Raw genomic sequence first — 23,848 nt, 5'->3', positions numbered from 1 at the left:
AGGTGTTCTGATCACCCTGCCTGGGTCAAAGTTGCGATAACGACCAGCTAACTGTACTTTACACTATATTTTCTGTATTTGTTAAATCGTCTAGCTGCTTTTTTTTTTTTTTTCACAGCAGAGAAAGAGCTTCATGACACCATTTTGACATTATTATAACACAAATCTAATAATGAAGTCTAAAAAAAGCTCTGACAGTTTGGCATAAAATCGTAATTGATCCTGAGATTAGCGCACCTCCAGGTCGTTGAAAAACAGTCGTGAATCAGCCAAGTTGAAGATCATCTCTTCCATCCAAAGCCCCAGAGAAACAGCCTTGGCAGAGTCCTAGAACAAAACAAAGAGCATGTCAAATTAGTTTTCAGACCTGTCGTGAAGTTTTCACTAGAGTGACAAGTGATGATTATATTATCTCAGACCGAGGAGGAGCGCGTGATGCAACAGGTTTTAATCCAACAAGAATGCTAATCACTCAGCACCACAGTTTGTTTTAATTGAAAACGTATCAAACTACAAACAGACCCATTTCTCGCTCTCTCTTTCTTCTTTAGAATGTATATTGTACAGCATTGATTCCCAAATGGTTTTGCTTCAGGAACCAGATTTTACATCAAGTGGCAACCAGACACAGAAGCAGAACTGTTTAGCGTACAATGACATGTATTCATTCCTTAAGTTGTTTCTAACCTTCTCTTAAATTATGATAGTTTCATGCTCTCAGCAGGCAATAATTCACGACACAAAACACTGTTTCCGCCCCCCGCTGTGCGCAGTTCTGAACCGCTGCTGTAGGCTAGCTGAAGCGACATGCTAACATAAGCTAAGTCATTGTACTCTGTTTCATGCCAGCTAACTAGCCACTAAAGCCTCCGTTTGGCAGTTAATCAAGCTGCAGGTGTCAGCCAAAGGTTAGTGTCAGATTAATTATATCAGTCTCTACCTCAAAGCCTAATGCTGTTAAAGAATGGCGTGGGCACAGGTAAGGTCCTGTGAGTTTGGAGGGACTGTTTCCTGCTTTAATTAAGATAATAACCCATAATTTGCAGCAAGGAATGGGTAACTTTATTGCAGGTGGCAGTCAAATGCAGTGTTGGGTGTAACGCGTTACAAAGTAATGCGTTACTGTAATCTGATTACATTTTGTGGTAACACAGTAATGTAACGTGTTACTTTAAAAAAGTAATCTAATTAAAGTTACAACATGAATACAATTACGTTACTTGGATTACACATTTATTGCTAAGACAATAATATTAAGTAGAATGCATTTTAAAATGTATTATGTTCCTATGTTAGTACTTTTATGTGTGTTGCCGTGTCAGCTAATGAGCATGCGCTCTAAAAAGAGCTGTGTTACTATGGACGCAGTGGAGTGTAGTTGTTTATTCAAATTGAAAACGAAAGTAAAGTGTTTCAAGTTTTCATGCGCTCACAATCAATCTAAGCAAGCTCTGTGTCAGCATGCTCCGAGCCCTGGCTGAGGCACGCAAGGCTGGGCCGCCAACAAATCCTCCTCAAATCTCCGTGTCTCCCTTGGGTGTCCCTCTGCATCTGCCGGAGGAGGAGAGGGGATCGGTTTCGGGTGTATATGGAAAACAGCGCTCGTTCCTGTCTAACACAGGGATATATCGCTCACAAGGTGGGAACATTTGCAGAACGGCTTCTTGAAAAAGATGACGCTAAGCAAACGGTTTTTTATGTACTTTATGTTCTGTACACAATAAAACACCAATACAATGCTATAGCGTTACAGATGCACAAGTGATAAAGGATACTCAATTCGTCTGAGCACAAGCAGGGAGGTAGAAATAATCCACTTGTCTGTAAAGTTGTGTAAACACACGCATGCTGCACATGTACACACACAAACAGACGTGCATGATGCAACACACAAGCAAACCTGTATATGCACACTGAAAAGAAACAACAAGCATTCAAATACACAAATGGTTTTACTATCAAAGCTGTCTGCAAATGGGTTTTCAGAAATGTTTTCAGTTCATTAGTAATGAGTGTTTCTTTAACTTTGGGCACTTTTATGTCCCAGGGGTTGTTTTTAATTAAACATACAGATTTAACCTTTTTCTTTTTGTTGTATTAAGGTCACATTAAAACTGAATTGGAAGCATTTTCACAAAGCCTTAATCTTACTCTATTCGCAACCCTCCATTACAATCTGAGGAAATCACTCGCATCTGCAACTAAATTTCACGCTATGCGGCTAAAATGTATATATTTGACAACTGGCTGGTAAATATTTACATTTCACACTCCAGTGAATGGATTGTGTAGTTAAGTCATGAAGTGTTCAGCAGCGAGATCCTTTTACAGCATGTTGAGAGTAAAAGTTGTTCCGTGTGTGTCCAAAGACGAGATCCACGCAACCCACTTGTCATTTTAATAATGTCTCTTTTATTACCCTTTCTGTTCTCTAAAGTCAGTTGTTGATCAAAAACAACAACAAAAATATTTTTTTAATTGTAATCATGAATAGCACAGATGAGATAAAGCCGTTTGAGTCCTCTCTCATTAACATGCGCTCATCTACGGACGCTCTTTACAGAAATGCCGGTTTTCTTAAAGAGACAGTACCGGTTTTAGCACATGTTCAACAGATCAATGTAAATACTTGTAAATAGTACAAATTATGCAATTAAACTATAAACATGTAACAAAAAATAATATATGAAATATAATGTATTATTTATTGATTGAATACATGGATTTTTTCAAATGAACATATACATATATATGTATATAATACATAAAAAATACTTATAATATTTTTCCATATAGGGTAGAGACAATATGGAGCAGGAAAAAAACATTGCCTCGGGTGTAAATTTGCACATTAAGTTATGTGCGTGAACATAATGACACCTTTAATGGGAAAGCAAAAATGACATGTTCTGACATTCACCTCTGCTTTAAAAACACATTAAAAACCGGCATCTTTCAACACCCAGAGCCGTTTTCAATTCAGTAGTTCTGGTCTTGCCTTTGAGCCAAGAACAACCAAAACAGGTTGTTTACAGTGATGTGCAGATAGGCTTGACATGTAGAACGTATTAAAAAAGCAATGTTAAAGACAGATATCCTATTAGTTTAAGACATGAAATCTGAGCTAACGCAATCACGGTTATTTGTCTGATCATAAGCGGATTTGTCATAAAACACATCAAACTTGTTCCTAAAGGAATAGTTCACCCAAAAATGAAACTTAGGTAATCATTTCCTCATTTTGGGGTGAACTCTCTCTTTAACTCGAACCCAATTTCAGTTATATTTCCGTAGTTATGCTTATTTCTTTGATTTGCAATCTACACAGGTCCCTGCTAGACTAATAAGCTATCTCAGAGTTTTATTCCTTTCCTTGGATCTGAAATTAGACACATTAGTCACGCTTGCATTTCTGCAATCCTCAAAAAGAAAATCTAAAGAGCTTCATGCTCAACTCGGCCAGGCATTCCTCTTATGTGTCACGTTAAATCCGCAAGGGATCGTGGGAATTCAAAATACATCGTAAGCCAAGAAAAAGAAACATGACCATTGTTCCCTCATCAGCTGCCTGGAGATTGCGTTCATGTGCCGTCAACCAAATTAAAGGTGTCAAATAACAAGTTCATTGTTCATTTAATTCCTCCTCATTACAGTGTCTGCTAGCCACTTTACTCTTAAACTACTTTAGTCTTTATGTACTATTATGAAAAACAAATTATGACGGTTTTGTTATGTATGATTCAATTTCCAGGGCTGTCAATAGTTTTGAAAAATTAGTTGGAATATCATGATTCGTGTAGGTTTTTTTTACATTAACGTAATTAATGTAAAAATGTAGAATTTTGCTGAAATTTGCCTCCATATAGATAAACAAATAAACACATTTTTTATATTTTGTATGTTAACTCACTTTTTTCTGTTTCATGATTTTAAATTATTTTTTTTTTATTTAGCTGAAAAGCATTTTAATGACAGTGTAACAAATTACCCCAAATAATGACAACAGGCCCTGCTTTTAAGTCAATGTGCATTAAAAAACATGTATATAAATGTGCGTGTGTGTGTGAAATATATATATATATATATATATATATATATATATATATATATATATATATATATATATATATATATAAACTGTGCGATAAAATGTACTATGTGTATATATATATATATATATGTGTGTGTGTGTGTGCGTGCGTGCGTGCATGTGTATATATATATATATATATATATATATATATATATATATATATATATATAACTGTGCGATAAAATTTAATATGTGTATATATATATATGTGTGTGCGTGCGTGCGTGTGTGTGTGTGTGTATATATATATATATATATATATATATATATTTATTAATATTTTTTTAATTTATTTTAATTATAATTATTTAATTTATTTATTAGAGCAGTCAGAATTAACACGTTAACGTGTGCGATTAAAAAAGTTTAACGCATTAATTTTTCTTAATCGCGGTAAATGCATTTACTGTTAATAAAGCATAAACACTGATGTGAAGGGCAGAACCTTTGTAATGTGTCCACCTGGAGTCATTACACTGATGCACACGCTACAGCACCAGAGCCCTTCTACCAAGAAGAGGCTACAGGCTTAGCATAAAACGGCATAAAACGTGGCAGTCCTATATACATTCTATGGGCGGTCGTAAAACACTAGTTAACCGTTACGCTCTCTCTTATGATAGAGCCGCAGAGGTTATCGCAGTAAATAAAAGTATCTCTGACAGCGCTTTTCTGTAAGTGATAAAATGGAGAAAAGAGCTCTTAACACTGTTTGATGTACAAAACAATCACAGATGGGTCTTCAAGTATTTTTCAGCCTATGTAAGGTATATTTTAATTACCACAGAGACATACCAAATCTTAACTATCACCAAAACTCTGAATGAGACGTGTTTGTTTGCAAGCGCTTTTCATGGTGAGTTCAAAGCGGTGCTCGACGCTGGCGTTGCCTCTCTGACACGAATCATAAACGCAGCTTCACGATTGCTGTAACAAAGCGGATAACCACAGTCTACTGGTAGAGTAATATTGTGGAGGATGAGAGTTTAAGGGATTTAATGCCCATTGCAATGAATATGCAACCTATGTGGGGACTAGTTCTTTCAATTAGTCAAACTTCCACATGTTTAATGTTACTTGAATTGGTGCTATTTTTGTGCATTACTTGTGGAAGGCGTTGTTTGGAAAATGTTAATAAAGCATTATATTGCTACATATTGTTTTGTTTTCTTAAAATTAAAAAATATATGGATTTTGACAAGAAAATAAGTGTATATACTGTCAAATTTCAGCAATTTCACAATCTGCAATTAATCGTGATTAACTACAAAAAAATATGCGATTAATCGTGATTAAAAATTGTAATCGACTGACAGCACTAATACATATATAATCATAATGTAGTGCGTTCAGTTTTAAGGTCTTTAGATTCTCTTTTAATTAGTTTCTTGTTTTTTGTTTTAACGCAGAAAAAATGGATAAAACACTTAAGATCTGAGAAAGTAAAGTTCAGTGGTGAGAGTGGAAGAACTGGTTCATACCTTGCCGAATCGTGTGGAAAATGTTCCCGTGAGCAACGAGTGGAAAATGATGATGGTTTCATCAAGGTCCCAGATAAACACTCTCTACAAACACACAAAAACACACATCATGAGCTTGAGCACAGATCTAATCTGCATACTAGAAAAGCACTGTATTTACCCCAAAACACTGTGCATTATCTCAGTATTGTATTTGTTACCATTAATGCTGATAATTTTAGTCAGTTCAGCCTTATTTCAGAGCTTAAGGGCAGATTTTCAAATAAAGTTCAGCTCTATATCTCTTATCAAGCTACATGAAGAAAATTCACATATTTCCATACTTTCTTTTGTCTAGTGAGCAAAGTTGTACTGTATATTGAATTTTTTCTAACACTGCATATTGCATGTCCTTTTTGGAGCTTGACAGCCCCAGTCTCCATTCACTTCCATTATATGAAATAGAGCAGTGTGAACATTGTACCTAAAATCTAATTTTGTGTTCCACAGAAGAATGTAAGTCATACAGGTTGGAGGATGGAGGCTGAATAAAAATATATTCAAATTTTCATATTTAGGTGAACTATTTCTTTAAAACCATTGTGCATTCCTTTAAGTTTTAAAATGTGTTGTTGCAGACATTGCAAAACTCGACTGCTGGATATGAAAGTAATCTGTATGGAGCACAGGAATGTTACTGAAAGACTTTGAGAATGGGACACCATGAAAGCCAGCGTCTGTACCTCAATGTCAGAGTCCAGAGGGGGTATGGGGTCACCCGCCCGCTTCCTGCCTCTCAACTTTCCATCTGTGCTGCGTCGAGCCGGACCGCCTTCCTGCTCTTTTCCTGGAGTTGGGGGACTCGTAGGAGTGTGGTACTCTCCTGTTGAACACACATAGACATGCATGTGATGACATGTCGTATAGAGACAAAACATCTGGATACCAAAGCCAGTCTTGAAACTTTTCTGAAATTAGCAGTTTTTTTGTAATTTTTATTTTTATATCATTATCTTCCAAATATATTTCTTCATCGTAAACGTTTCCGAAATGTATTGAAAGTTTTGATTAATAATCAAAAATACTTAAATACATCATGCATGATGACTGGATACCAAGGCAAATAGTCTTGATTTATTTTACTTTTTTCATACTTCATAGTATTTTCCGGATGTATTGAAAGTGTCACTTATTATTCCAAAATACTTAAATGCATTGTATGTGATGACTTATAAAAATATACAGTTAAATATCTTACTGAAGCAAATAACTGTTGAAATTTTTTGTCAAAAGTATTTTGACTTTTGTTTCATGTTTCATAGTATTTGTACGTTTTTGAATATGTATTAAAAGTTTTGCTTATTATTCCAAAATACTTAAATACTGTACATTTAATATGATGACTTATCATAATGAACTGTCAAATATCTGGAAGCCACAGCAAACAGTCTTTTCCATTTTTGTCAGCAGTATTTTGTGATTTTTTTAATTTCGTAGTATTTACGCGTTTTTCCATATGTATTTAAAGTGTTGCTTATTATTCAAAAACATCAAATACATTTAAGATGCAACTTATTGACACATACAGTCTAATATCTGGATACCAAGTCAAATAGTCTTGAAAGTTTTTTTCAGTAGTATTTTGTAACTTTTTTATATTTTGTAGTATGTACGTTTAAGTTTTTCCATATGTATTAAATTGTTGCTTATTATTATTCAAAAATACTGTACTTAAATACATAGCATATGACGATCTGTTGAAACATACAGTCAAATATCTGGATACCAAAGCAAATAGTGTTTCGGATTTCAGCATTTCATTTGAACTTTTTTATATTTAATAGCAAATTTAGAAGTTTTTCCAATGGTATTAAAAAAATACTTAAGTCAGCAGTACTTCGTAATAATTTATTAAGTTGTAGTATTTTAATATGCATGTGTTTATGAACATTAAATGCTTTGCTTAATACTCAAAATACTCGTAAGTTAGCAGTACTTCATAACTTTTTTTAAGTTGCAGTATTTTAATATGCATGTATTTATGAACATATTAAATGCTTTGCTTAATATTCAAAATACTCGTAAGTTAGCAGTACTTCACTTTTTTAATAATACAATTATTTTGAACATTGAAAGCTTTGCTTCACACTCAAAATACATAAATTCATCACACATGATTGATGACATGTCATATACGTATATACAGACATACAGTCAAATATCTGGATAATACAATATTTTCAAACTTTTATTTTATATTTTTAAGTATTTTTTTTTAAGTTACTCAAAAATAATGATATGTACTGTGGTAATATAAAAATAATACTTAAGTACATATATCAGTCTTAAAACTGCTCACCAAAAAGTAAATACCTGTGTGGGACTCTGGGCTGTGATTGGTTGATACAGCCGGATGCTCTGTGTGCTGATAGGGTATCGCTGTGGTGATGGCCGATGGCATGATATTGCTGGTTGTAATGTATGGGCTGTTGTAGTGTGTGTTGTAGTATGGTGAATATTGATTTTGGCTGTAGCTAGAATAAGTTGAGAAGTCCTACGAGAGACAAACAAAAAAAATGTTTCATAGTACTACATTCTTACTTGTATTTATATGTCTCATTTGTTTCAATAATGATAATAATGATATGTTATTATGGTAGTACAATGGTTGTTTTTTGTAAGGGCCGTGAATAACTTCTTATCAGATCCATATCATTACATTTTATCTCCAAGGATAGTTGTAATACATCACTTAAGATGCTGCTCCATGATGCATTTTTATTCATTTGACCAACCTGTTGTGTGGGACTAAATGGTGTTGAGCCCGTGATGCCGTTCGCACCTTGGAAAATTCCAGAAGAAATGCTCCCGCCTGTAAAACAAGCACATAGTTTGCTTTAAGAGCATACCTAGTACACAGTGGTCTCAGGAATACCTGCTCCAACACAAACACGACAGGCAGCGTCTGCGGAAAACCTCGCAAACGGCTCGTGAAATATAGACATGTTTAAAGCACTCAGAGAAACTCGGGTGATTTATGGGTGCGAAAACAATTCAGGTGAGAAGGGCAATGTGGAGCCGAGACCAAATCGGTCTCAGCTATCAGACTTCCAGTTGGAATGTCTTTCTCCAAGCCTCTTTCCCTGTCTCTCTCCCTTCATATTTCCACTTGTTCTCTTTCTGAAACCCGCCCTAGATAAATTACTCTGGCAAAACAGCTAAAACTCTCAAAGTCTTCAAAGGGGGAGAGAAAGCGGGCAACGTTGTGAACGCCGGGCCATGTTTCTGATTTTATCCACAGCGGTGAAACGCGAGGACCTTTGGCACCCAGCGACGGGTTATTTATTTCACGCTACAGCAGGTCTCCTGTTGGAATTCGCCTATAAATCAAATGAGACCGGCGAGATACGACACGAGACGTAGTAACCGCGTTTTCCCAGACCCATTAGAAATCCGTCCATTTCACGAGCAGACGATTTTACATTAAATGATGTCTCAGGATGCTTATGAATTACAGTAAATTAATGTAATATGCAATGAATTATGTTATCAACTACAGCACCAATAATTCACTGATTGGGCTAATTAGACAGGAAATAAATGTCATTTTGCTTCTCAAAGTATAGGCCTACAACTTTTCTAAAATAAAATATGTCTCAAGGGATAGTGCACCCAAAAATGAAAATTCTGTCATTAATCTTCTTTTTTTCTGGCCACATCCACACTAATATGTTTTTTGGTTGAAAACGCATTGTTTTTGTTACGTTTACGTTTCTAATCCACTCTGTACCAGCGTTTTCCTCCACCAAAAACAGAGACTTTCAAAAACGCTCTCCACAACTCTTTCTTTTGTGGAAGACAAATTAAGATATTTTGAAGAATTGCAGAGCTGCTGTTTTCCAGAAAATGAAAATATATTGTGATCTCTTAAGCTACAGAACATCACCAAAACAGTCAATAAGACCCATGCACTATATTCCAAGTCTTTTGAAGCCATACGATAGCTTTGTCTGAGGAACAGACCAAAATTTAAGTTGTTATTCACTAGAGGTCGACCGATAGTGGATTATGCCGATACCGATAACTAAGCTGGTGGAAAAGGCCGATAACCGATTAACCGATTAAATAGTTTTTAAAATTGATTCACAGAATGTTACATAGAATGATTTTCATATTCGGCACAGATATAGAGCCCAGAGTTTATATGAATAAAATCCCAGATGTACTTCATTTTTCAACCAAAATCTCAATAATAATCAGAAACAGAAGATTGGGTGCATAACGTGGGACTTTTAACACTAAACGAGCCTAAAACACACCGGGGACTCTTATTTTGAAATTACGGAGACCTGGTCCATTACAATGCTCTGTTTTTAAAATGTACCAAATTAAGCTTTTTATAGCCTACATATTATTATTATTATTATTATTCACAATATACGAAGTTGAAGACACGATGTGTGCGCTGACGAGCGACGTTTCCATATAGTCTCATATTTCTTTGCGTGCCCTCATTTCAATTTAAAAAACGGAATTATCAGGAGGAATAAAAACAAAAATATTGGCAACTACCGGCATATATTTTTGGCGATAACAATAATTCCAAAAATTTATCGGCACAGATTAATCTGTAAAACCGATATATCGGTTTACCTCTATGTTTCGTGGAAAATCGTTTTTTTTTTCTTCAAATTTAAGGGCTCCCATTTTTTTTGACCAATGAATTTCCATGATTTTTCCATGACCTTACCATTTGTTTCCATCATTTTCATTCAGACCAACTCGCTAATGAATCATTCAGACGGATTTGTGAGCCTATTCGACCCATCAGTGACCCAAAAGAATGATTCTCTCACTCAATTGGATATCACTATCAGCTTTATATTTTAGTGCAAGAACGCATTTGGTGCGAACGGCACCTAACTCTACACAAGAACAATATACAGTATAGCTGATGAGATATTTTTAAAGCAGAGGAAAACTAGAAAAATGTACATTCACTACAGAAATTGTCATGACTTCTCAATGATTTCCTTGATATTTCCGAGTTTTCCATGACTTTGGGAATCTTTTAATGAGCATATACACATTTCATTCTTGGCACATCAAGACGCATCGCACTATGTTTGATGTCAGTGATACTTTTATGGTGCTTTTTTGTCTTTTGTGTAAATTGACAGCTCCTCATCCCAACATGCTTTCTTAAGCCACATCCACATGCTTGAAAACACATTAGTTTCTATACGTTTATGCAACTCATCCACACTGGAATAATGTTTTCCTTCACCGAATATAAAGATTAGTGTGGACGAAGATTCTTCCAAATATCTTATTTTGTGTTCCACAGAAGAAAGTAAGTCATACTAGTTTGGACACGACATGAGGGTGAGTTAATGATGACAGAATTTTCATTTATGGCTGAACTAGCCCTTTAAAGATGAAAACGTGCCTAGCACCACTTGACATTTGACCTTGACAGAGAACGGTCAATTTCACACTGTGGTGGTAAAATCAGGACTGTGGGCATAAGTAGGTGCCGGTGGACTCAGGAGGGGCAAGTGACGGCGATCTTAAATCCATCTCAGATGCACTCCCACACAAAAACTCTCGTCCAATGGCCGGCGCGATTCGGAGGGGAGCGGAGAAAGGTTCTGACCCCATGAGAGAGAGAGAGAGACGACTGACGCCAGTGTCCCAGACCGCGGATAATGTGGAACAGGTGTGTGTGTGTTTGTGTGTGTATTGGGGGAGATTTGACTGTAGACAGTACCTGAAAATCTGTGTGTGTGTGTGTGTGAGGAACCAAACAAAGATTTAAACATGTCACAAATACTGTTTAAGTGTTTATAGGTAGAGCATCCAATACATTTTCTGTTTAGGGGAGGGCTATATAGGGCCAAAAAAAAAAAATTGTTTTTAAATAAAACAAAATAAAATAATATTATATATTGCAAATATTCTCAAAAACAGGGTTCCTACAAACATGGAAAACCTGGAAATATCAGGGAATTTTAACCCTAAAAATGGCAAAAACTAAGATATCCCATTTTCCACCACATTAGAGCCCAAATAATAAGTTTCCATGTTTTTCTTCAATAATTGCTTTTATCTTAAATTTTAAAGCTTGTAGAAATCATGAAAATAACAATGAAAATGCCTCGAGGCCAGATGCATTCTCAAAAATATGTTACTTTTGGATAAAGATTGCGTGTTGATGGCATAATTTTTATAAAAAGTCACATGACCTCAGTATTTGCACCAACACTTTTTAAAAATATTTTTTAAATAAATTGTGACCGATTTATTGTTCCTCTCCTCAGCCTTTCAAATGTTTGTATCCTCCAGACTATATAAACCTTTTAAACGTTAAAACAGTGTTTTCCAGGCTTTGACATTTTAAAGTCACGAAAATATCTATAATGAGTAAACATTTAGCTAGTTATGATCTGCTCTAAAATATTTTTCATATTCGTGGTATGGAGAGTCAGCTGTAAGCTTATGCATTATTTTTACATGGTTACCGCTCTTTATGACCAAAGAATTTTGGTTTGGGTCATTTGTGATTTCTGGATAGTGACTTAAAATCATAATTAGCTAATGAATCATTCAGACCAAATTGTGAACCATGAAAATTATGTTCACTATAGATATGTCCGTGATGACAACCCTACCCATGAATAATGGAAATATAAATGTAGTATTCAAATATAAATGTTAGTATGAAATCTAAATGTAAATTTAATAAAATTAGCTAACCATGTTAGCCAACTTTATTTATGATTTTTGTCATTATCATGCAACCTTACTTATAAATAACAGAAATATAAATGGTTTACAATAAGATGATATTTGCAGCAAAGAGAGAGCAGTTGTGAGACTGACCGTGTGAGTAACTGTACAGGGCTTGACTGGGTGGACTGCCGCTGAAGTTTGACGTGTAGCCGAGTAGACTGCTTTGACCAGGTGAATGACTCAAACCGTCCTCTGTTTTAATATCTGATCACGAGAGACAAAGAGAGAGATATGATCAACAGTCAAATTAGCTGTAGTGCTGTATGCACTATCTAGGGCAGGACAGAGAGAATGCAGGTGTGAAATGCACTTCAGTACTCACTGTATGATGTCATGCTGTAGCTCTGTGCGTGATGCGTGTACGGTGTGTACGGGCCGGCCGGCTGTAATGCAGGACTGTACTGCGCCTGTCCATAAGCAGCCATGACTGTTCTGAGAACAGTTAATCTGTAACAGGAAGGTGTCTTATTTAGGGTTAAGAATAATATAACTGCTCTTTTTAAACCATTTTTTTTTTTTTTTTTTTTACAAAATACTGGACCAAATGATGAGTTTCGAACTCATGAGTTATTGGTTTCTTAAAGAGCTAAAAGATTTTTTTAAGGAATCTTTACAATATAATCGGTCAGAAAGACTCATGATTCAGTCTCAAACTCATGAGTTAATCGGTTCCTCAACAGTACTAAAATAGGGGGCCTGGGTAGCTCAGCAAGTAAAGACACTGACTACCCACAGGAGTCGCAAGTTCGAATCCAGGGCATGCTGAGTGACTCTAGTCAGGCTTCCTAAGCAACCAGTTGGCCCGGTTGCTAGGGTGGGTAGAGTCATGTTGGGTTAACCTCCTCGTGGCCTCTATAATGTGGTTCTCGCTCTCAGTGGGGCACGTGGTGTGTTGTGCATGGATGCCGCGGAGAATAGCATGAGCTTCCACACGCGTTACGTCTCTGCTGTAACTTGCTCAACAAGCCACGTGATAAGATGTGTGGATTGACGGTCTCAGACGCGGAGTCAACTGAGATTCGTCCTCCACCACCCAGACTGAGGCGAGTCACTATGCCACCAAGAGAACTTAGAGCGCATTTGGGGATTGGGCGTTCCAAATTGGGGAGAAAAGGGGAGGGAGAAAAAAGTATTAAAAGAATCATTAATGGAACCGCTAAAGAACCAGAATTGTTAAATGGAACCCAATTACTCTAATGAGCCATTTTTTTTAAAGGATTCAGTCTCAAAATCAAGAGTTATTGGTTCCTCAAAAATACAAAATAAAATTGTTTATGAATCATTACAGAACCAGAATTGTTAAGTGGAATCCAATTCATGAATAAATGGTGAATCGGTCAGAAAGACTCATGAATCAGTCTCAAACTCATGAGTTAATTGGTTCCTCAAATGTACTAAAAGAATCGTTAATGGAACCATTAATGAACCAGAATTGTTACGTAGAATCTAATTCGAATTTGGAATTGAATTTGGATTTCGAACTCGTGAGTTTATCAGTTTCTCTAAAGTGATAAAAGAATCGTTAATGGAACCGCTAAAGAACCAGAATTGTTAAGTGGAACCCAATTACTCTAATAAGCCATTTTTTAAGGAATCAGTCTCAAAATCAAGAGTTATTGGTTCCTCAAAAATACAAAAAAAAAAAAAAAATTGTTTATGAATCATTACAGAACCAGAATTGTTAAGTGGAATCCAGTTCATGAATAAATGGTGAATCGGTCAGAAAGACTCATGAATCAGTGTCAAACTCATGAGTTAATTGGTTCCTCAAATGTACTAAAAGAATCGTTAATGGAACCGCTAAAGAACCAGAATTGTTAAGTGGAACCCAATTACTCTAATAAGCCATTTTTTAAGGAATCAGTCTGAAAATCAAGAGTTATTGGTTCCTCAAAAATACTAAAATAATTGTTTATGGAATCGTTACTGAACCAGAATCGTTAAGTGGAATCCAATTCGAATTTGGAACTGGATTTCGAACTCATGAGATTATCAGTTCCTCTAAAGTACTAAAAGAATCATTTATGGAATTGTTACAGAACAAGAATTGTTAAGTGAATAAATGACTGAATACATTTGTGAATAAATTACATATTGCGAATCAATAAAAAAAAAAGACTTATGAATCATTTTCAAACTCTTTAATTATTGGTTCCTCAAAAGTACTAAACGAGTTGTGAATGGAATCGTTACAGAACCAGAATTGTTAAGTGGAAACAAATTCAAAGATAATTTTGTGAAATGGCGAAACAGTCAAAAAGACTCAAAGCTGCCTCGAATCATTATTTATTGGTTCCCCAAAAGTACTAAATTAATTATTGATGGAATTGTTAAGGAACCGGTATCGCTAACTGGAACCCAATTCACGAATAAATGTAAAATGGCGAATCGTCAGAAAGAATCACTCTTATGAGCCAAGAGTCTAAATTGGTCAATTCAAATCCAGAACGACACATAATTCAGTGGGCATTCATGAAACACAAGCAGAACAGTGTAAATTGTTCACAAAACCATCCTTTCTCCAATATCACTCACGTGTCCTAAACTTGTTGCCTGATGTATACGTGTGGCGACCCCTGTGAATAAAAATACCATTAATGTTAGAATCGCCATGAATGCACAGCAGAAAATAAGTTCAATAAATACAAAAGTAAAGTTCGCCTAACCTGTGACTGACGGCTGATTGTTGTTAACCTTCTGCTTTTACACTTTCAGCTGTCAGCTCTCCTGCAGAAAAAAAAAGGTAGTTGTTTGTTATAAATATGTGACCTAAATACCACCTTGGGCATCTGCCAATGCAAAATATGAAGTAGTATCCAGAACATAAAAATGCACAAAACACAATTCACGTGCCTTACAAAAAAAAAATCCAACAAGGAAAAAGGTGAGCTGACAGTACTGTATTTCTCAATGACTAGGCACCTGTGGTTTCCAAAAGCACCCATAATTAGAATTGTGAGATACAGACAACAGTGAAACGCTTGTTCATATAAAACCTGCTCGGTTAGACCATGTTCCAGGAACAAAACAATGTGTAATCTGCTTTATGAACTTGGCATAGTTTGGCACCGAAAACAGCAGGCAGCGCGACAAAAGAGGTGGTTGTTTTTGCACCTGAAATGTAAGAAATGTTACTGTCCCTGTTCTGAGTTCATTTGGCAATGTCAAGATGTGTAGTATGTGGGTAGGGTGCATGATTATAGACGCAGGGTGTAGTGTGATACAGGCAAAATGTCAGCAATGACCTTGTAACCTTAGATGCCCTGATTTCAGACTATTTTTGTTCACTGGCAGAGAAAATATTATTGCTCAGAGGTTGCTCTTTCATGACTCCAGAAAAGAAATGGCATTCTGTTACTGTTCATAGAAGTATCAACTTTGTTTTAGATGTTTCTCCTCAAATTCCTTCAGAAAAATACAAATAGACACAAATGGGGCAATTGTTTACATACACTAAGTGTATAAAGCTATTTGAATGAATGCAGATAGCATATCTCAGATCATTTGGTCTTGGAATAATTAGATATACATTTTTAAGTTGAAATCACTGACTTTTAACTGCAGACTTTGAGCACAGTTTGAGCCATTATTGAGATCTCTTCTGAAACTCTTGCGGAGACACAAGTGAGATTACTGAAGTTTTTCTTTCGGGCGAAACCTGAAGGAGACTTGTGAATACTAAACTGGAGTTTTGTTGCTTTTTAGTCCGTGTCTGTTTGCTTTGAGGTCATCTACAGTGTGGCATAAAAACAGGGACACTTTGTTTGATTGCTAATATCTTAAAATTGCATAAAGGCGTTTGCTCGATTCTTGGCGTACTTCTATGACTTTTTGTAAACGACAAAATGACGTCTCTGTAATCATCGTGAACAACAACTTGCTACAAATAAATCAATCGTTTTTAAGATATGAGCAATCAAACATAGTGGCCCTGTTTTGTTTTTTTTTTGGGCCACACTGTATATGATAGTGTACTCCTAAAAGTTATCATACGTTAACAAAATAGCATTTAGCAGATTTCAAATGTACAAAAATGTCCTTTTGTTCTCTCGTTGCTGTCTCACGGTGAATTTGGTGACAGGAGGTAGAAATTTCTGCTGCTGAAATCAGTCTTTGCTTACCGAAATTTAAATCACTGCCCCCAGTGGCTGAAGCTGGAAATGTAGTTGAATGTATGGGCGCATGTGAGCTCCACTTTCTGGGTGAAATGTCCACAAGGTTGTGGCAAAAGCGAGTTGTATTTTTTGTTGTAAATAATACAGTCAACAGGAATGCATATTTTACTAACCATACCCCCTAACCCAAACCCTAAACCTAACCATCAGTGGAGTAAAAAAATTATGTAAGCACAAAAATGCAACCCCCGAATCGTGCTCATCATTGTTTACCACTGAAAAAAAAACTTTCGTTGGTTTAACTTAATTCAATTGTGGACATTGGTTGCACACAATGAAAATGAGTTCCTTTGATATGAAATTAAAATGTAGGCTCTACTCACATACTTTGACTAAATTAATTGAGTTAACCTAACTTAAATTTGATCTGTTCAAATAACTCTGTTGAACCTTGCAGCTTCTTGCTAGCTAGCAACAAACATATTTGCATACTATATATATCTTTGTGTACTTACTTTGTGTAAGTATGGTGCTCCTGAGAGTTTACAGATCCCCAATCAGTCATTATACTGCCAGTCCCTCAATATTTGCTTTATGAGAAAAGCAATACACACTGATTTTTCAGTAGTAATGAACCCAACCTCCACCTAATCATTAGCTCCACTCTTCTCCACAATGGTAACCTCCAAACAAATTCAACATGAATGAAACTTTTCTAAATCCCAACATAATAGAATATTCAACACTATATAAATCCAGTCCCATACAAAGCATGCTGAGAACTGGAAATCCCCTACACCGTTTCAGCAATACATTGATGCAACAAATATTATTCACATTGTCCCAAATCAATTGACCCTTCGCTTAGCCCCACCTTAAAAGCGTCTCTGACCAATTCTGTTAGCAACTGTTGCCGGAGCCGCCATTACTCTGACACGCGTTTGCTTTTTTCCAATGACAGCCTACGGGAGTAATGTGTGTTTGAGTAGTTTTAAGTGTGATTTCATCAAAATGAACCAAAACATTTAAAACACAATGTTGCCGGGTAACTTATAATAGTGACACGAGGTACCTAGAAAGGCTACACACAGTGGTTTTCTTTCTTTAAATAAACATCAAGAGCATATTATGGATTAAACTGTGTTAGTCCTAATTCCCAAATGAGCATGAATAACATCAGCGAGGACACCTCCAATGTAAATTAAACCTAATAACTGAACGTTAATTCATTTATGTATTGATTCATGTAATAGTAAAAGCTATAGTAAATAAACAGTTCACAGCATCAAAATGAGTGTATTATGAGAGGTTATAAGCAGTTCTGTTCACTTACGTTAATGTTATAAGGTGTGTAATTGCTATCAAATGACGCTTTTCTCTTTTCAAGTGACTGTGATAATTGCTTTTCTTTATTCTGATTCACAGTCCCTACAGTTTTCAATCAAATTACTGTGTAATTTAATGATTTGTTACAATTTATTTTTAGATAAATATGCCTTATAATGTCACTCTTCATTCCAGCCCACTTAATAGTATTATTATAAAATGTAAGTCCTTTTTATGCTCTAAATCTCCACTTTCACTTTTACATCTGAAAGCCACATGTGGTGCCTGTTTAGTTTAAAGTGAGAGTGGAGATTTACAGTAAAATAAGGACTTGAATTTTGATCTGCTTCTCACCCACACCTATCGTATCGCTTCTGAACACATGAATTTAACCACTGGAGTCATATTGATTACTTTTATCCTGCCTTTATGTGATTTTTGGAGCTACAAATGTCTGGTCACCATTCACTTGCATTGTAAGGACCTACAGAGCTGAAATATTCTTCTAAAAATATTTGTTTGTGTTCAGCAGAAGAAAGAAAGTCAAACACATCTGGGATGTCATGAGAGAATTTTTGGGTGAACTATCCCTTTAACGTTTAACGAGAAAACTAGCGTGATAATCAGAATAAATCACAAAAAAGGGCACTTTGCAGTAATGTCACTTCTGACAAAAGATACACACTGAAGCACAAAGATATTGTCATCTTTCCATGTCCTCCACCCTGTTTCCCCCTCAGGGCACCGCCATCTGTCTGCTAACATGGAGAGAAAATGAGCAATATTAAGTGTGCACTGAAGAGACGCTACTGTCAGTGGAAAAGATTGAAAGAAAGGGCAGTTTAAAAAATGAAAACGAGACCGTTTCAAGCAGTCACACAAGAGTGGACATGTACACTTCAGCAATTTACATCACAGCTGAAATCTAACACATTCTACGGCATGCCAGATTTACATCTTTTTTTAATTAATCTGACAGTTTAGACAGCAGCGAGGGGAATAATGTTTTGGCGACTGTGGTCAGGGCAGAACTCTTTGAATGTTTAAAACAAACAAAGACAATGTCTCGCTACAGCGCGTCTGTTTTTTTAGTAAACAGTTGCAACACTGCCATACAGGTGTATTTAAGATGAAAAACATATCATGTGACTGTCATGATGACAACAAAGCTAAAACTATTCCGTCATTCGACGTGTTAAACGTGCACTACAGAACATTTTCCACTGTGGAAGTTTTACACCGAAAGGAACGGAGAAGTTATTTTGACAAATATATTTAAAGACACATAAGAAGACTCCAGTCATGGTGGCCACCAGGTTGAAATCACATGACCAGGGGCCAGATTCACTGATTTTTTCCTTAAGAAAAAAAATAAAATAATAAAAAAATAAGAAAGTTTAGGATAAATTATAAGAAGTTTGTAAGATTGTTCCTACGAGCAATTCTTGAGAAGTTTTCAAATATTTTCTTAAAAGGATTAGTTCACCCAAAAATGAAAATACAGTCGTTGTTTACTCACCCCTGTGTTGTTAAAACCCTGTATGAATTTCCTTCTTTTTCTTAACACAAAGGGAGAAACTGACCGTTGATCTCCTGTGGGCGTTCATGTTAGGGTATGAGAGCAACATTTCACGCAGCCCCCTCGCGACATTGGGTGATCAAGCGAAAACATCCCAATGTCACGAGGGGGCTGTGTGAACTGTTGCTCTCGTGCCCTAATCATGAACGTGCACAGGAGATCAATGGTCAGTTTCTCCCCAAAAACAGGTCCTCCACAGCTATAGCGACAAAAGAACACAACACAGCAGCACACAAAACAGAGAACAGAACTTACTAAACATATCTGAAGAGTCTGTAGTCGAAAAATCTATGCATTTCTATGCCCAGCCTTATTTTTTTGAACAGAGTACTCGGAAATCAAACAGAAACATAGAGGAGGCTACATGCAGCCACAGTCACACCATGTACTAATCTGACGTCAAATGACATGCGATAAAAGGTATAATTTCTTTAGTAATCATAGTTTTTGTCCTTACCAGCAGTGACGAGCGACGGCACATTCTATCCATCGCTTGTTTTCTATTATCAGCATCGTGCAAGTAACTCCGTCCACTGGGAACTGGCAGCAGTCCAAAAACTTTCAAAAATATAAGGCTGGGCATAGAAATGCATCAACTCTTCGACTATAAACTCTTCAGACATGTTTAGTAAGTTCTGTTCTCTGTTTTGTGTGCAGCTGTGTTGTGTTCTGTTGTCACTATCGTTGTAAGGGACCTGTTTTTAGATAAACAAAACAAGTTTTCACTTGAACGCCCCAATGTCGCGAGGGGTCTGCGTGAACTGTTGCTCTCGTGCCCAATCATGAACGCGCAAATAAACTCAGATTTTGAAAGTGCTTATTTTACTCTTTTCCTGTCAAAATGCACTTATTTCCTCCTTAGGAAGAAAACAAAACGATTTGTAACCATAATGCTTTTAAAATGTTTCCAATCAAAGCGTTCCAAGAAGCGTTTCCTAAGAAGGAAATAAGTGCATTGTGACAGGAAAAGAGAAACATTTCAGCACTTTCAAAATCAGAGTTTATTCACGATTAACTATGACAAATTATATGATTAATCACGATTAAAAAATGTAATCGACTGACAGCACTAGTCTTAACCATATGTTGCATATTAGTTTTAATGCGCATTAAATTTCTTAAACTCTCATCCTTCACAGACTGTGGCTATCCGCTTTGCTACAGCAATCGTGAAGCCGCATTCATGATTCACGTCAGGACGTCAATGCCAGTGACAAGTGCCGCTTTAAACTCGACATAAAAAAAAACCTTGCAAACAACGACTCATTCTGCATTTTTGTGATAGTTAAGACTTGACGTGCTTCTGTTGTAATCAAATTGCGTCTTACTTAAACTGAAAAATACTTGATTTCTGTCACATGTCCCATACTGGCTTGTTTTGTACAACAAATAGCGTTAAGACGTCCTTTCTCCATCATTTGATTACTGACATGGATGTTGTGTGTGTTTGTGGTGTGTGTATATGTTCTGATCAGTGCATATGCTGCTTTATTATGGTAAATGCGTTAATCGCGATTAAGAAAAATGTATGCGTTAAACTTTAATCTCATGCGTTAACGTGTTAACTTTGACAGCTCTAATTAAACATTTTAGTACAAATATTGATGTATATAAATATTGATGTTATTAATGCAGCAATATTTATTTTTAATATTGACTATTTTTATGGTAATTCTGGTGCTTCAAGGTGCCAGCTACAACCCACTTTTTTTGTATGACAACAAGCAACATGGACATAAAATATCTTCTTTTTTGTTCCTTGAAAGAAAAAAACATATGTTTCGAACAACATGAGGGTGAGTAAAAGATAACAGATTTATGATTTTTGGGTGAATTATCTCTTTAATTTAGTATAAACACACACATTCCTGTTTGTTTTAAGAAAACTAAATACGTTTTTCTCCAGGTCAAAGATGCAGAGATTCATTCCAACGATTTTTAACACCTGCTGACGCACCACAGATGGTGAGAAAGAGTCATACTGATAACAAAAATGTTTCTAAAGAAAATAAATGCAAATGTGGACAAAGAACGAGAAAGAAAGTCAAAGGCAGAATGTGAGACAGCGAACACGGGCCGCCCATAGGAACGCTGACTTCCTCCCTGAGTTCCAGTGATTTGGTGTGTGTTTCCTGATATGAGCGTGTCCCGGAGTGAGAGGGCATGGGAAAGAATGCTCTACCCCCTTTAACAGGGGTAAACTGAGCTAAAACAAACCCTGGACGGGGCACGGCCGGTCCATAGCACTTCACCTGGCCTCAACGCTGTTCTGCAAGCGTCTGCTTTTTTCACGGCTATCATATTCCACACAACGCCTTACATCATACATCACTGTGCGCTGTCACATGCGTATCTCTCTTTATCCAGCGTGTGCTTCAGCATGACAACTTCAGTATGAAAATATCAATGAGACTGTCAACACTAGTGGTTCTCAACGGGTGGGTCGCAAGTCTGTTCTGATAGAGACAGTCGGAAAACTATGCTAAATGCAAATAACAAATTGTAACTAACCATATTATGCATAAATTGTATAGCAAAATAAATAGACTTTTTAACTTAAAAAAAAAAAAAATCTATTGTTGATGTCAGAAGTCATTCATCCAATTAAACTCTTCTGTGTTTCTGTGAAATCCATCCTGAGTCTAAAAAGGTTTTTGTTAAATAAATTATAAGAAGTTTGTAAGAATGTTCCTAAGTGCAAAAAAAGACAAGAACAATATTTTGCATTCCTGAAAAGACGTCTTGAGAATGTTAACTTGTTTCTTACGTTACAAAATAAGAAGAAAATAGTAGTTTAGTAGAATTTTATTCTTAAAATATGTTTCCTGAATCTGGCCCCTGGTTCTCGTATGTGTAACAGCTGAACACGACACACTATTTTAGATTTCTGGACTTGAACACAGGCTGAATGTGAGCTTTGCCAGAGAGGAAGATTTTCAGTGAATAACGACTTCAATTTCAATCTGTTCCTTCACTTAAATTATCACTGAATAACAATCTGTTCGGGGTTTCTACAGATTTTATGAAGCAAAATGTAAGACTATTTAAAGACCATTTTAAGATTCACGAATGGCAAAAATACATGCCAAGGTTGGAGTCAGCATACATATGTGGACTATCTTTTGAACTATAGGTGGCGCTGTCTCCAAACTTCTCAGGTAGGTTCAGGACATGATGTCAATGATGCATACCAAATTTCATATAAATCTAACAGTTCATTCAAAAGAAATTTAGCTTTTTGATAAAAATCAATGTGCCAGAGAAGAAGTATGGCTGATATGGGATAAATTATAAATGGGTATCCTTGAAATCCTCATGACCCAAGGAATCCATAGCCACCAAACTCGTGACCCATAGGTGGTGCTGTAACCAACCTTTGCATGTACCCTCAGATCATGGTCCCGATGAAGCATACCAAGTTTTGTTTTGATACGACACACCATTGGCAAGATATAGCCTCACTTCCTGTTTTAAGTTAACCTCATTAAATTTGTGTTAATGTAACTTTTCAACAAAATCAAAACATTTTATTATTCATTCTGTACAGATCAGTCTGGAGATTATTTTGAGCCACTGTTTAGGCAAATCGGGCAAAGTTTGAAGGAATAGTGGCGAATAAACGATAAACGCCATAATCCAAGATGGCGACCACTGTAATGTTTTAATTGAAGCTCTCCAGTTGTATCATCAGGAGGAGTGTAATTACATAGAAAAATTATTTCTAGGACAAATGGTTCAAAAGATACGCACAAAAGAAAAGTGAATTTTTTAATTGGTGGTGGCAATATAGAGTTTGTTATAGAGACCGCAAATTTGGTATGGGGCTATACATAATCCCTAAAAAACATTTATACCATGACCTTATGAATTTAAGACTTGTTGCTCCGATTTAAGACCTTTTTAATGCTTTAATTTGCAAAAGGGCAATTTAAGACTTTTTATACTTCTTTCAGACCTGCAGAAAAACTATATATGTCTATAACGTCATACTTTTTTTCATTTTGAATTGAACTATTCCTTTAAACAATGACATATATGACATATAATTAACAATTTTGGTACTGCGTTGGGTTGCCAACTGTACCGTATTAGCTGTGACATCCTGTATTTTGGCCAAAATGAAGATGTCCCATACGGGACAACTATTGTCCCAAATCGATGAAACATCCCATATAGAACGCATTGTGTCCTGTGTTGAAGTGGCGAAATGTCTAGTATTGAAGCGTTCAAAATGCTCAAGTGTCACGTGGCATAAAGTTGTCAACACTATTGCTGAGAACCACTAGTCTAAACTGTCCAGTGATGTACAATGAAGACATTAACCACTGCTCTCCATGGCCATGACAGGAGTATTACAGGATGTTAGAGTTCGGGTTAAAGGAGCAGGTCGGCTATCTTTGAAACGAGTCAGGAACCGTAGCATTGCCATATGGCTGTGTGATCTAGAGCACATTTTCAGACCGAAGCTGTGATCTAAACCATT

The 23,848-nt window shown here is 36.1% G+C and overlaps 1 protein-coding gene across 1 annotated transcript in view; it reads right to left on the bottom strand.

Moving 5' to 3' along the window:
* The window catches only part of eya2 (EYA transcriptional coactivator and phosphatase 2), a 56,196-nt gene that overhangs the window by 16,007 nt on the left and 16,341 nt on the right, over window positions 1–23,848 (bottom strand). The window contains exons 2-10 of the mRNA XM_051706618.1: window positions 15,012–15,072; window positions 14,881–14,921; window positions 12,668–12,792; window positions 12,436–12,549; window positions 8,349–8,425; window positions 7,927–8,107; window positions 6,297–6,436; window positions 5,575–5,658; window positions 238–327 (exon numbers count right to left, since the gene is read on the bottom strand). Coding sequence (XP_051562578.1) covers window positions 238–327; window positions 5,575–5,658; window positions 6,297–6,436; window positions 7,927–8,107; window positions 8,349–8,425; window positions 12,436–12,549; window positions 12,668–12,770 — 789 coding nt within the window. The 5' untranslated portion in view covers window positions 12,771–12,792; window positions 14,881–14,921; window positions 15,012–15,072. The remainder of the gene's footprint in view (window positions 1–237; window positions 328–5,574; window positions 5,659–6,296; window positions 6,437–7,926; window positions 8,108–8,348; window positions 8,426–12,435; window positions 12,550–12,667; window positions 12,793–14,880; window positions 14,922–15,011; window positions 15,073–23,848) is intronic.

The sequence above is a fragment of the Myxocyprinus asiaticus genome, chromosome 9, assembly GCF_019703515.2.
Source record: "Myxocyprinus asiaticus isolate MX2 ecotype Aquarium Trade chromosome 9, UBuf_Myxa_2, whole genome shotgun sequence".
In the NCBI taxonomy this organism is placed as follows: Eukaryota; Metazoa; Chordata; class Actinopteri; order Cypriniformes; family Catostomidae; genus Myxocyprinus; species Myxocyprinus asiaticus.
Note: the sequence above shows the minus strand (reverse complement) of the source record. Positions and strands in the feature narration are given on the sequence as shown.